Consider the following 13012-nt stretch of genomic DNA (forward strand, 5'->3'; position numbering starts at 1 on the left):
GAAAACTGAAATTTTACTATTGAGCAACTAAATTTGGAAAACCTAATTAACTTAAACTGCTATACTTAAAATTGGGAGAAAATAATGTAACATTTAATTTTAATTATTAAAACATCTTAATGGAGTTAATTCAACTACTTCAACTTACTTCCACAAGGATAAGTCTTTTGTCAGTTTCCATGGACTCTCCAACCATCTGAAGCTTGATATACTTGTTTGCTCTTAGAAGAAATTCTTGAAAGATAGCTGCCTGGCTCGGATAAGGAAGTATCTTAAAATCCGATTCTAAAAAGGAATATTTATTTTACAATATGCGCTAAGTACTAAGAAAAGTACTACATATATGAGATAATACGCTATAGCTTATTGTTTTGAATTCTGTTCTTATATTTTGAAATGACGAGCCAGATAAATCAATTACTGAATTGAAATTTTTCCAAAAAAATCAGATGTGCTTTAGCACGGAAGACTTGTCCATCTTTATAATGCTACATTTCTGGCAAAAAAAAATGACTTGAATTTTATTTGAAAGTTTAAAAACCTGTCTACCGAAAAAGAAATTACTTAAAATTAATCATTACGTTAACAACAGTCGTATTATCTATACCAGAGATGTCAAACAGGCAGCACACACAGGCTATATATGTGCATCACAGCACATCTCCTTGGTGCAGCCTGAACGTGATTAAAATACAACGGGGAAATGTATTTAAGAAACTAAGAAAAAAGCAAAAATTCAATTAAACATAGATTATGTTACACTAAAAAATTAAACAATCATACATTCATTCACCAATCACCATAAAGCTCTGTACTTGTGGCTTATGAGGTCAAGCCAGTTGCCTTAATTGCAGTAACAAAGATTGTTTAGTAGGGATGGAGCAGGTGGATCATGTGATGGAAGTTCCTTCTCAAACTGCTGTAGCAGGACCAACTGACCCAGATATTGCAATTAAGCTGAGGCAGCAAGCTTGCGCCTTTTCCCAGGACTGCTGGCAGACAGCTTTGCATTAGGAGCTGACCTTCCCTGAACTCCAGAGCCTCTTTCCAAAATATATTTTAACATATAATTTTATATGCAGTTGCAATTTATTCATATTCGTATATTGTGGTGCACAAACTTGTACTTGGTTTGGAACAAGCTGCACAAAACCTTTATTTATTTATTTATTTTGCACACAGAATAGCAGAAATTAGAGGGAAGAATATAGGAAAATGTTAAGTGGGAGTAGGAGGTGAAAAGGTAGTTTGCATATAGGCTTAGAAGAAGCTCAGAAAGGAGTTCATTATTCTGAACACACAATAGTGTTCAATGGAGTTGAACACTAACAATTTAATCCCAAGAACAAAGCTTTTACTTGGGTTTTAGACAAAATACAGTTTATCACCCAACTGAAATCAAATAAACTGCAATTAATCTTAAATATTTTTAATGAATGCAAACCAAGTTTAATCCCCTATCTTCAGATGGCTAGAACTAGTGGTGAAATTTATTTATTTTTACTACCGATTCTGTGGGGGTGGCTTGGTGAGCGTGGCAGGGGAAGGATATTGCAAAATCTCCCTTCCCTTCCCACTCCAGGGGAAGAATACTGCAAAATCCCCATTCCCGCCCAACTCCTGGGGGAAGGATATTGCAAAATCTCCATTCCCACCCAATTCTGGGGCCACACATTTGCTGGTTCTCAGAACTACTCAAAATTTCTGCTACCGGTTCTCCAGAACCTGTCAGAACCTGCTGAATTTCACCCCTGGCTAGAACTTCCTTGCAGTCATACTAGCAGAAAGGAGAACAGAACAAGGAACACAGGTGCCTAGGGCTTGCAAGTAGTCCTGGACACCACCTGCAGTTACAATTTTGAGTTCAGTTTGTATTTTCAACTTGACTGAAATCTCCTATCAGTCTAATGTGCAGCAGTTTTAAAAGACAGGAAATCCTAATACAGAGGAAGCGGAGAATAAAGAATGCCTTTATTCTCAGGCATTGTGTGTAACACCTTTGGAATTTCCTTGGCAACTTACTTTCAAATTAATTAGAAGTTAGTTCTATTTATTTTAATGAAATTTGATACCCTCTAATGGCCATCCTACCAGAAATAGATATGCCAAAAATGTATTCTAATTGCTCAACAATGAAGAAGTTAACATTTTAAAATTTTACCATGATTGAAAGCAACTTGAAAGTCGTCGTGTTTTTTGAAGTCTACTGGTACAGGATTTATCCATTCTTGTATCTGAATACCAAGGTCCTTGCCTAATATTTCCACAGTTGCCGATTTTCCACATCCTGGAGGGCCAGTTAACACTAGGATGGAGCCTCCCTAAAACAAGATACTTATCATAAGCTGAGTACGATATTTAAAGAATAAAACAATATGAGTTTCTTAATAAAACAAAATAGAACATTGGTGTCAATAATATCCATTTTTTTTAATTATTTCCAATAAATACAGAAGCCATAGTTATATTCTAAGTAATTCAGTGTTAGACTAGCCCACTTTATTTATGCTGCACAACTTAATTCAAACAAATTGTTTGTACTACAGTTCAGTTGGCCTAATGTGTGTCAAATGTTCTCTAAATGGAAGCAGGTATTCCTTAATGGAAACTTGGCCATAGATTAATATCAACCTGCTTACTCATTTAAGTAAGCAGACATAAAACTTCAGGATATTCAGAAAAAAAAAACCCACAAACTGAATATTTTTTCTCAAGGCAATCTTTGTTTAAATCAATTGCAGCTTGATTTATCTTTATCTTTCCAGACAAATGTTTCTTTTATTCTAGTAAATAAATGTTGCTCTAAAATTATATTATATAAGATTTTTATAACATTCTAATCTCACTTCATTAATTATTCAGCAAAATAAAATTTGTAGAATAAAAATAAAACTACTGATTGAAATTAAATAAAAGCTTCAAAATTAGCACACTAGCAGATCAAAGTATTAGGTTCATAATATTACCTGTCTTGGCTGATTTTGAAATATGTGATCTTTTAACCATCTTTCAACTTCTTCGATTTTTTTCTTGTGAATGACAAGGTCACTCTAACAGGTAAAAATATGTATATAAGACATATTTATGTAGCAAAATACAAAATTATTCATTATCTATACTGGAATTCTCTTACCATATATACCAGATTTAAACAAATTAAAATATTAGGGAAAGATCCAATCTCCATGACAATTATTTCACTTACAAAACTATATACAAATAATATGTAATAGAATATGTATAGCATACCATATTTTACCTACATGCTGAACATATAAGGGAAGTTGAAATGGAAGATGAGGAGAATGGTTTTAAAGTTGGAGAAGAAACAGCTTATGCTACAATGATGACACTACCCAGACAGCAGAAAATACAAATGATCTGCAACCCATAGTACAAACTAACTTAGTACTAACGTTAAAGTACACAGTGAAAATAATGAGACTAAAATTAAATATAAGAAAGGCCAAATGACAAAGGTAGAATAACTAATGTGTAATTTTAGAGGAAGAGGTAAATTTATAATTGTATTTATAATTGCTGTAAAGAAGATAGAAAGCCATTTTTTGTATTCTTTTTTTCTATTTTTCTTTTTCTTTCTTCCTTGTACTTTTAGCTTTGATTTCTTTCTTTTCATTTCCCTACTCTGTATTAGATAGAATTGTTTATACTTTTATAAATCTTTTAATAAAATTATATAGGAAAGGAAATCAGCATGATGGATGAATCAACTCAATTACAGTGATGATGAGGGCACTACTGGGAGATCTGAAAGAATACATTGTAATTAAAAAATCTATGTGGTTGCTTGGAGTCAAAAGTATCTCAAGAGTATATTATCAATCAATCACTTAAAAATCATGCACCATCTAATTTAACAGACAATCGGGAATAAAACATCCTCCTTCCTACAAGTGGTCCATTAAATTACAGTTTCATTGAACACTTATGATCAGGACCTGACATTTTTATAATAATCTTTAATGTAGTATTTTGTATATTTCTTTAGACATATTATTTTAACAAGCAACATAATTATTTTAACAAGCAAAATTAGTATATGTTAAATATATACTAATATGTATCTATTAATACAAATACTACTACTAATACTATACATTAGATATTAAATTGTATAGAACTGTGTACCTGAGTTTTTGGTTTGTATTTATCTACCCATGGTTCAATTTGGCTGTGAATTTGTTTGAAGTGTTTATATTTCTCATCTACAGAAAACGGTTTTCTTATTTTTTTCCCACACTTGTAATTTTCAAGCCGAGAAAAATGCTCTTCGCTCTTGTGATAATTGTCAGTATCTGTGAGCGACTTTTTACGGAGAACACTAGATGACTGTTTTGCAGTCTCACAGAAATCAATAAAAGATGGTTCCACCCAGTCAATTTCCTGATAATATAAGCATGTAGAAATTATTGCAGGCCAAAAATTATCAATTCTTAAATCAGTTATTATTTTATTACTGCCTTTATATACAGTAACCAATATTTTAGGAGTTAATAAAACAAACATGAAGTAAACTATCATACAATATATGTGAATGCAGTAAATGCAATCATTTATTGAACATAAAACAATTTAAACACACATAAATCACTCCCAAACGTTTATTAACATTTTGCTTATCTTTAATGATTCTTACATTTCAATCTTGTTTAGTATTAAAAAATAGTGCAATTTTGAAGCAGGCTGAATTCAATTTAAACAAACAAAAAATCCCCAGATTTTTTAATTCACACTCAGTATTACACAATTTAGTCTTTTAATTAAAAGTTTAAAGTTATAATGATTTCAAAATATTTCATTTGGCTACAACAGTTTGATATGCCTGCATCAGCCTGATTTAGACACATGATGCAATAAATAATAATTTAAGAGAATAAATAAACAACTTACTTTATTTGGAGCTGTCTTTCTTTTTGAAGATTTTTTTGACATCATCAGCTTTTGCAGTTTCCATCCAAAATATATAATCAAATGCCTTTAAAAATAAAGTACCTAAAAGATAAAGAAACTTTTATATTAAGGAAGTCTGCAGCTCTGAAGATAATTACTGAAAGATGACTTACATCTGTTTTGTTTCTCATTTGTAGAGCTTCTTTTTTCTTTTCCACATGCTGCTACTTTTATTATTTTTTATTATTATTTTAAAAGCTATTTTTAATGGCTACAGAACAGGAATGCACCAAACTCTCTAAAGTGCTGCCCGTTGTTCAAGAGAGCACACTTCTGGCTGACAAAGATACTATAGTTCTAAAATTTTCAATTATAGTAACATGTTTAGTCCATAAATAGAATAATGTACATAATATTATAATACTATTACACATGCATGAGATAACCTGCATATTTAATTTTTCACAAAGTTAATGTCTTGGTATGGACAATAATTTACACAAATTACCCTGTGACATAAGCAAATTGATTGCACAACTTTATATCTATAATGTCCACTCTAATTCTGAATATACTTAAACAATTTCAGTACAGAGGATTCTCATTTAGTGACAATTGGACCAGCAACTCAGTTGTTAAGTGAAGCAGTCACCAAGTGAAACCACAACTGAGATTACAATGTTATTTGTTTTCTTTTGCTTTACAGACCTGTGAAGTAATAGTTACAAAGCTACTTTTTATTAGCATCGTAACTGCAGCTGTTGTTATATGAGGTAGTTGATAAATTAGACTACCTGCATATTAAGCTATTTTTATTTTGAAACTGATCAACTAAGGGAATCCTAATCTAAGCATGCTCCTAATCAGGATACATCATTGTAACCTATTTGATAAAACTATACACTTCAAGCTTTTGAGAAAAATTCAAAAGCAGACTGACAATGCATCAACAAAACTGGCTATTGGTCTTGCTGTCAAAAACAGAATACTGTCCAGATAATTCAAAGTAGAACAGCCAAGATTTCATTACTTCTTATAGTGTCACCACTACATATTTGCACACATAAGTAAAACCTGTAATGAATAACATACAGATAATTGTACAATTCATCTTAGATAGCAAGACAAAGTTTCTAACAATTTATATTACACCGCTGAAATGAAGGCAACAAACACCTTCTCTGACAAACACTGCACTTAGTGTGGATTATGTGGATCACTGTGGATTATGTTGAAGGATTTCTACAGTTTTCCAATTTTTTCAATTTTTACAATACGGTGACTTCAATTCCCCAGTTGGAAACCAGGGAGTTGGTCCACACATCTTAATGTTGACAAGTTTGAAAACTAGTTATATCTTTGGGAATCTGGCAAATTAAAAAAATCATGATTACTCGCAAAAGAAACATGTATACAATTAAAGGAACAGCATTCTAAAGATGTAACAAAAATCGAATACAGGTCAGACGACACATAACGATTTAACCCAGGTCTTCAAACTTGGCAACTTTAAGACTTGTGGACTTCAACTCCCAGAATTCTCCAGCCAGCATAGCTGTTTGGGGACCCCTGAAATTTTAACCAATGACCACCTAATAGGGTACTTGTTGTGGTCTTCAAGATTCAATGGCTAACGATTGGTAGGTAGTATGTGTGTGCTTCTCTAGCCAACTCCCCCACGCACCCCCTTTCTATCAAAAAGGCAGGCGGTAGGGTTTATAAATCGCATATGTGGGACGGGCAGCTATATAAAATAAATAAGCAATCCAGCAAAGTGGAAGGGTCGAGGTGGGAGGCTTTGTTATTCTATAGGGGGCACCTCCAAGGTGGAAGAAGACTTCAGCCGCCATGCACTTTTGAAATAACTCTCCCGACTGCGCTCAGACACGAAGCCCGGCCTCGTCCCTAAGAAAGCGGCTCCATCCAGCAGCTGTAGTGCACGGGCACCATTTAGCTCTTGCCAGGCTGCAGCCCACTTATTTCTGTCACTAAAAACCACACCCAGCCCTTCACACTCCCCTCTTTCTCCCTACCCTCTCTCATCAGGCCAGCACCATGCCGATTGGGGCCTTTCATGCTCTTCGGCGCTTAGCTGTCCGCCGAGCGCCTTAATACGGCCCCGGCTTCGTGCCCTCTCCCGTTTTTAAGTTAGGCCCTGCGAGAAGGGAGTAAATGTGACCGAGAAAGCTTCCGGGTGGAAAAAAAAACAAAAAGCCCTGCACGGCTTTACCAGTCGGCGCTTTTCCACCCACCGTTGGACCTCAAGAAGAGGAAGGAGGGCCCGTCTGACGTCTTAGTCTGCTGCCATCCGAGTAGGACGGCTGAGGTCCCCGCGAACTGCTTGCACGTGGCTTGTTGATGGCAACTTGAAAAGTGGCTGTAGGAGCAATATGACTATGAAGAGGCCTAACATTTTACTCACAGGTAAAAAAAAAAAAGGGGGGGGGAGACACAGCGAAAGGGTCCGTAAACAGGAGAAAAACAACGGGAGGCTGTTCGGGTTTGGTATAGTTTGGTTTAGATCGAGCGCAGTCGCGCTTTGCAAAAGGAAGGAAACAAATGGGGAGTTTTGAAAGAGCGTAAACAAATCTCCGATTAAGTCTCATGCCAGGATAATAGCAATATACCGCTTCATAGTGCTTTTACAGCCCTCTCTAAGCGGTTTACAGAGAGTCGTAATAACGCAGATCCCAGTGCTGCCGCGATCAAAATCGATGATGGGATAGCAAAAGTCAGCTTCATTTCTTCAGCTCTGCTTTTCTTGGATGAAAAGCGAAATGTCTTCAAAGAAAAACCAGAAAGTCCAGTTGCCTCTTGAAAAAAGCACTTTTGGGACAACCATGACCCGAGTCTCCATAGATATTTAAAGCAACCAGCATAACGCAAAGTAGATGAAGCTAACTTTTGCTATCTCATCATCGATTTTGATGGTGGCAGCCTTGGGATCTGTGTTATTATCCTGGCATGAGACTGAATGGGAGATTTGCATTCAAAACGCGAGGAAGCTAAAGCGAGCTAATTTTGCTTTAGGTTTCCCCACGTTTTGAATGCATCACTCTTAAGAACATTAGATAAAAATTACCTTCATGTGGCTTTTTTATTTGCCTTAAATTTAATATATAGAAGTATTTGAAAATGTGATTACCTACTTTCAGTTGGAAGTGGTTGTATTACTCCATAAACATTAGCATCTCTCGCATGTGCAGGCCAGGACTAACTAATGGGGCTTATATAAATAAGCACTTGTTCTGGGATATGTGTTTGTGTGCATCTATGTATGTACATTTGTATATGCTAGGAATAAAGTGATCACATTTTAGAGAAAAAAAAACACCCGTTACAATAAATTCTTCGTTTAGTCTTTCAGGTCAATTTTGCAGTGGAAGTTTATTATATATTAACATTTATTACAGTACTTTCCTGATTGTTTCTTTATGCCTTGTTTTTTTTTGTAGGGACACCTGGTGTTGGGAAAACTACACTAGCCAAAGAGATAGCTCTGAGAACAGATTTAACATACATTAATGTGGGAGATATGGCTAAAGAAGGTAATTTTTAAAATTTCACAGTACCTACCATTTTATTAACATTTATATCCCAATATTTTTTGATGTGCATGGATACACATGTTATATATAATTTAATACAAATTATATCTATAATTAGTTTAACTATATATTTTAATAATATTGACATTCCAGAAGCATCTCTAAAGTGGAATTCTGTAAAACAAATGAGATAAAAAGCAAATATGAACATCAACTGTACAATCAGTGGGAAAAAAATCAAGCTGAAGAAATAATTCTTTTTCCAAAAACCAAGTGGATTCTATATAATAGATGAAGGGAAGGTCTTCTATAATTCCAGAGCAATGAATGAGAAATTCATTGTCTAAATAGTTGACTATTGTAATTGAAATGATTTGACTGTGGCTGGGGAATACTTCATGAAGTTGGCAAGTTTAAAAAACAATCATCTAGAACATACTATACTAACAGTATGAAATTTCTGACAATAAATTGTCTAAATAAATATAGCTTCTTAAAAATTAATAACAGGTTTTCATTTTTTAATCAGGGGAACTGTATGAAGGTTTTGATGAAGAATATGAATGCCCAATATTAGATGAAGACAGAGTGAGTTTAAACTGAAAAATGAATTTCATTATTCAATTTTTTAAATAAGAATCCATTGTTTAGTTTTCTTTGCTTTACTTTCTATTTAGGTTATTGATGAAATGGAAGATAAGATGAAAGATGGAGGTGTCATAGTTGATTATCACAGCTGTGACTTCTTTCCTGAACGCTGGTTTAACATAGTATTTGTGCTTCGCACAGAAAACTCTTTTTTGTACAACAGATTAGAAAACAGGTAGGTCACTGACAAAACTAAATAAAGTTAAGTTTCAGTTTAAAACAAACCTTATTAATGCATAATATCAAACTTCAATATTTTTACCTAAATAATTAAAATATTTCGCATTGTTTTTATATTTTTCTAGAGGTTACAAAGGAAAAAAGCTTCAAGACAATATTCAGTGTGAAATTTTTCAGACAATTTATGAAGAAGCCATGTCATCCTATAAAGAAGAAATTGTACATCAGTTGCCTAGTAATACTCCAGAAGATATGGAGCAGAATTTAGATCAAATTATACAGTGGATTGAACAGTGGATAAAAGACAATAACTGATTTTTGAAAAATTATATTTACAGTGATATATAGAAGTTGTGTTTTCATTCATTGAAGAAACTCTTTCATGCAAGGTGAAAATTAACAAGGCCACTGAATTTTCTATTTTATGCTGTGTTCTTTAGAGTCTATGAAAGCAGGTGTCAGACATTAAGGGGTTAAGAATTTAAAAATATGAACTTGGGTATCCAAAATTCAATAATAAAAATATTTAAAAAGATGAAAAATAATAGTTCCCTAGTTAATATGGCTGCCAAAATCTTATTCCTGTACAAAGTTTTATTAATGCAGCGGATCTTGTGTGATTCATTTCTAAATGTGGGACCATGTAATTTAATATATTAACATAATTTTAGTTATTAATTTATTAAGATGCTGTAAATATGCAGGCAAATTTGTATCTGTATGTTTTGTTATTTATACGATTTGTTGCTGTTTAGTTCAACTTTTTTTTTGCTCAGCTTTTGTTCATTTTAGAAGGCATCCTCAACCCCCAGATTCATGAAGTCAACTCTCTAAATTAATGCCGATGGCATTTTAAGTAGATAGTAAAAAGGTTACATGTGGTCATAACTGCAGTGATCCAAGAAGTGTCTGATGCTATTGCTTGTATCATATTTTTCTATTCTCGGCACTAGCATGGTTCATAATAAATATTACCAGAATTTATTATCCTATTTTTTTCTTAATATTGAGTAACTTAATAAAAATGAATTTATAGTGAAAAGACAAGAACATTGATTAGTGAGAAAGTACATTTTGTCATGTAAAAAATGCCTATATAAGATATATAAAGCATATACATTTTTCTTAGCAGCTCCCAAATTTGATATTAAATGTATCAATAAATTATGATTTTAGTCCTAATCATATATCATTGGATTCTGTCCAGGGTATGAGCAGAAACTAAACTTCTCAGACAAAATTACATTTAGTTAAACATTAAATATTTTTAGATTACAACTGAACTGATTGAAAATAGACACTTCTGTTAGATGTTCTGTTCACGCTATCTGAAAAGCAGATCTTAGCCAATTGCAAGATGTAATGTACCTTATGTATATTAAGCATAGTGATTATTTGAACCTTGTCTTTGACTATTAAATATTAGCGAATAATGTTTTGAACAGTCAACAATTTGGATAATGCATCTTTTGTTATTTGGTACTGTATTATATAGATTATTTGCAAAATAATTATATTCTTTCATATTACATTTTTCTGTATGTAATTAAGAACAAAGATTTAAATATGTTTTTTTGAAAATAAAAGACACAAAGGCAAAGATTTAATAACTTTCATTTCCATCTCAATGCAATCAGTTTGACTCAGTGGCTTACATAATACAATACAAATGTAAACTTATGACTTAATTTATAACTATGGCTTAATTACAAAAATCATTATTTCACAGACATCTGCCTGAACCTGTATTATTTCTAGTGCTAGTATATTAGTTGTTTACAGAAATATTTATGTAAAATTTCACTGTAACCTACCATATATAAAAGTAATTTCAGGTATCCTGTTACATAATTAAATCTAGAATTCAGTTTGTAGCTTTGGTTATTGATTTCTGTGGTGGAAATCTGGTAAGGATGTTGCTTCTCCCAACCCATCAGAAGGAATGGAGCGGATGAGGAAAGGGAGGATAACATTCCATTACAGGGCTCTTTGATACCAACGGTCGTGGGGAGGGGCAGGTGCGAGGACACATTAAGAACGCGCAGTCGGTTGGGAGACCGGGGTTTTTGGTCATTCCCGGTCGTTTGTACCAACCCCTGCATACTAGGTGGTCAGGTTCCACAGGCCCAAGGCCTGAGACTGCTGTTATGCAACGCGAGGTCCGTTGTTAATAAGGCCCCCCTCATTCATGATCTTATCTTGGAGGGGGAGCCGGACCTCGCAGGAATAACCGAGACCTGGTTGGGCTCCGAGGGAGGTTTACCCCTCGTTGAATTGTGCCCACCAGGTTATCGAGCATTTCATCAGCCTCGGGCCCAGGGGAGGGGCGGCGGGGTAGCAGTGATTATTCGGGAAGACCTTGAGCCGAGAGAGTTCACCGTGCCACAGACATCCGGGTGTGAGTCCCTTGTTGTGAGATGGGGCCCAGGGAGGCAGTTGGGCCTGCTGATAGTATACCTGGCTCCTCGCTATACATCAGCGGCCCTGCCTGAACTCCTTGAGCTGATCTCATCGGTGGCGATTGAGACCCCCAACCTTATAGTGATGGGGGATTTCAATCTGCCGTCGATGGGAGAAGCGTCTGAGGGGGTTCGGGAGTTCATGGCTTCCATGACAGCCATGGACCTGACCCAGTTAATTCAGGGCCCTACTCACGAGGGAGACCACACGCTGGACCTTGTTTTTGTCTCAGGCCGGTGGATGAGTGATCAGGGAATAGGGGACTTAGCCATTACTCCCCTGTCATGGTCGGATCACTATCTTCTCCGGCTGGACTTCCCTGGTGCTACCCCACACCGCGAGGAGGCGGAACCGGAAGGTATTAGATGGTTCCGCCCCAAGCGCCTGTTGGAACCAGATAGGTTCCAGACGGAGCTTGGGCCACCTCCTGTGGATTTGACCCGCCCCCGAGTGGAGGACCTGGTAGACGCATGGAATAGTGCGACTACCGGGGCCCTGGACCGGGTGGCGCCTTTGCGGCCTCTCCTGCGGCGACGAACCACCCTGGCTCCCTGGTTTACCGAGGAGCTAAGGGTGATGAAACGCCAAAGGAGACGCCTAGAGAGTCGTTGGAGATCCTCTCGTTCCGAATTTGACCGAGCACAGGCACGAGCCTACTTGAGGACGTACCTTGTGGCATTAAGAGCGGCCAAACGTCAACATTGCGCCGCCCTTATTGCGTCTGCAGATAACCGCCCTGCCGCCTTGTTTCGGGTGACTCGTTCCCTCTTGTTTGAGAGGCCGCGGGAAGCCCCTTTACAGGGTAGAGCAGAGGAGTTTGGGAAATATCTACATGACAAAGTCGCTCAAATCCGGATGGGATGGACCCCCTTCAGTGGTTCAGTAGAGACGCCCGTGGCGAGTCTTGAGGGTCCGCTTTGGGAGGAGTTTGATTCGGTTGCCATCGAGGATTTGGACAGGTTGCGTGGACGTCTGCGACCCACCACATGTTTATTGGACCCGTGTCCCTCCTGGCTTGTACTGGCATCCTGGGAGGTTACACGTGACTGGCTCCTGGTCCTAGTGAACACTTCGTTGGGTGAGGGGTCTCTACCAGCCGCCTTGAAAGAGGCGATGGTGAGACCCCTGCTCAAGAAGTCTTCCCTGGACCCGACGGACCTAGTCAATTACCGTCCAGTCTCCAACCTTCCTTTTTTAGCGAAGGTTGTAGAGAGTGTGGTGGCACAGCAGTTCCCACGCCACCTGGAGGAAAATGATTATCTAGA

At 36.4% G+C, this 13012-nt stretch overlaps 2 protein-coding genes across 5 annotated transcripts in view; one reads left to right on the top strand and one right to left on the bottom strand.

The window, feature by feature from the left end:
* RAD17 (RAD17 checkpoint clamp loader component) overlaps window positions 1-7301 on the bottom strand; it is a 25582-nt gene extending 18281 nt beyond the window's left edge. Inside the window, exons 1-6 of one of the 4 annotated variants that reach the window (XM_081942706.1) lie at window positions 7164-7301; window positions 4912-5013; window positions 4150-4404; window positions 2967-3050; window positions 2162-2321; window positions 149-285 (exon numbers count right to left, since the gene is read on the bottom strand). In XM_081942706.1, coding sequence (XP_081798832.1) covers window positions 149-285; window positions 2162-2321; window positions 2967-3050; window positions 4150-4404; window positions 4912-4956 — 681 coding nt within the window. In that variant the 5' untranslated portion in view covers window positions 4957-5013; window positions 7164-7301. Of the gene's footprint in view, window positions 1-148; window positions 286-2161; window positions 2322-2966; window positions 3051-4149; window positions 4405-4911; window positions 5014-6730; window positions 6913-6944; window positions 7106-7141 lie in introns of those variants that run through there. The other 3 variants (XM_081942708.1, XM_081942705.1, XM_081942707.1) reach the window with 3 other exon arrangements.
* Window positions 7172-11226, top strand: AK6 (adenylate kinase 6). Its single transcript, XM_081942709.1, has 5 exons — window positions 7172-7335; window positions 8367-8459; window positions 8989-9047; window positions 9137-9282; window positions 9413-11226. The coding sequence occupies exons 1-5, from the start codon at window positions 7302-7304 to the stop codon at window positions 9600-9602; spliced, it is 522 nt and encodes a 173-aa protein (XP_081798835.1). The 5' UTR covers window positions 7172-7301; the 3' UTR covers window positions 9603-11226.
* The last annotated feature ends 1786 nt before the right edge of the window (window positions 11227-13012 follow it).

This window comes from Natrix helvetica (assembly GCF_964273705.1).
Source record: "Natrix helvetica genome assembly, chromosome: 2".
NCBI classification, from domain to species: Eukaryota; Metazoa; Chordata; class Lepidosauria; order Squamata; family Natricidae; genus Natrix; species Natrix helvetica.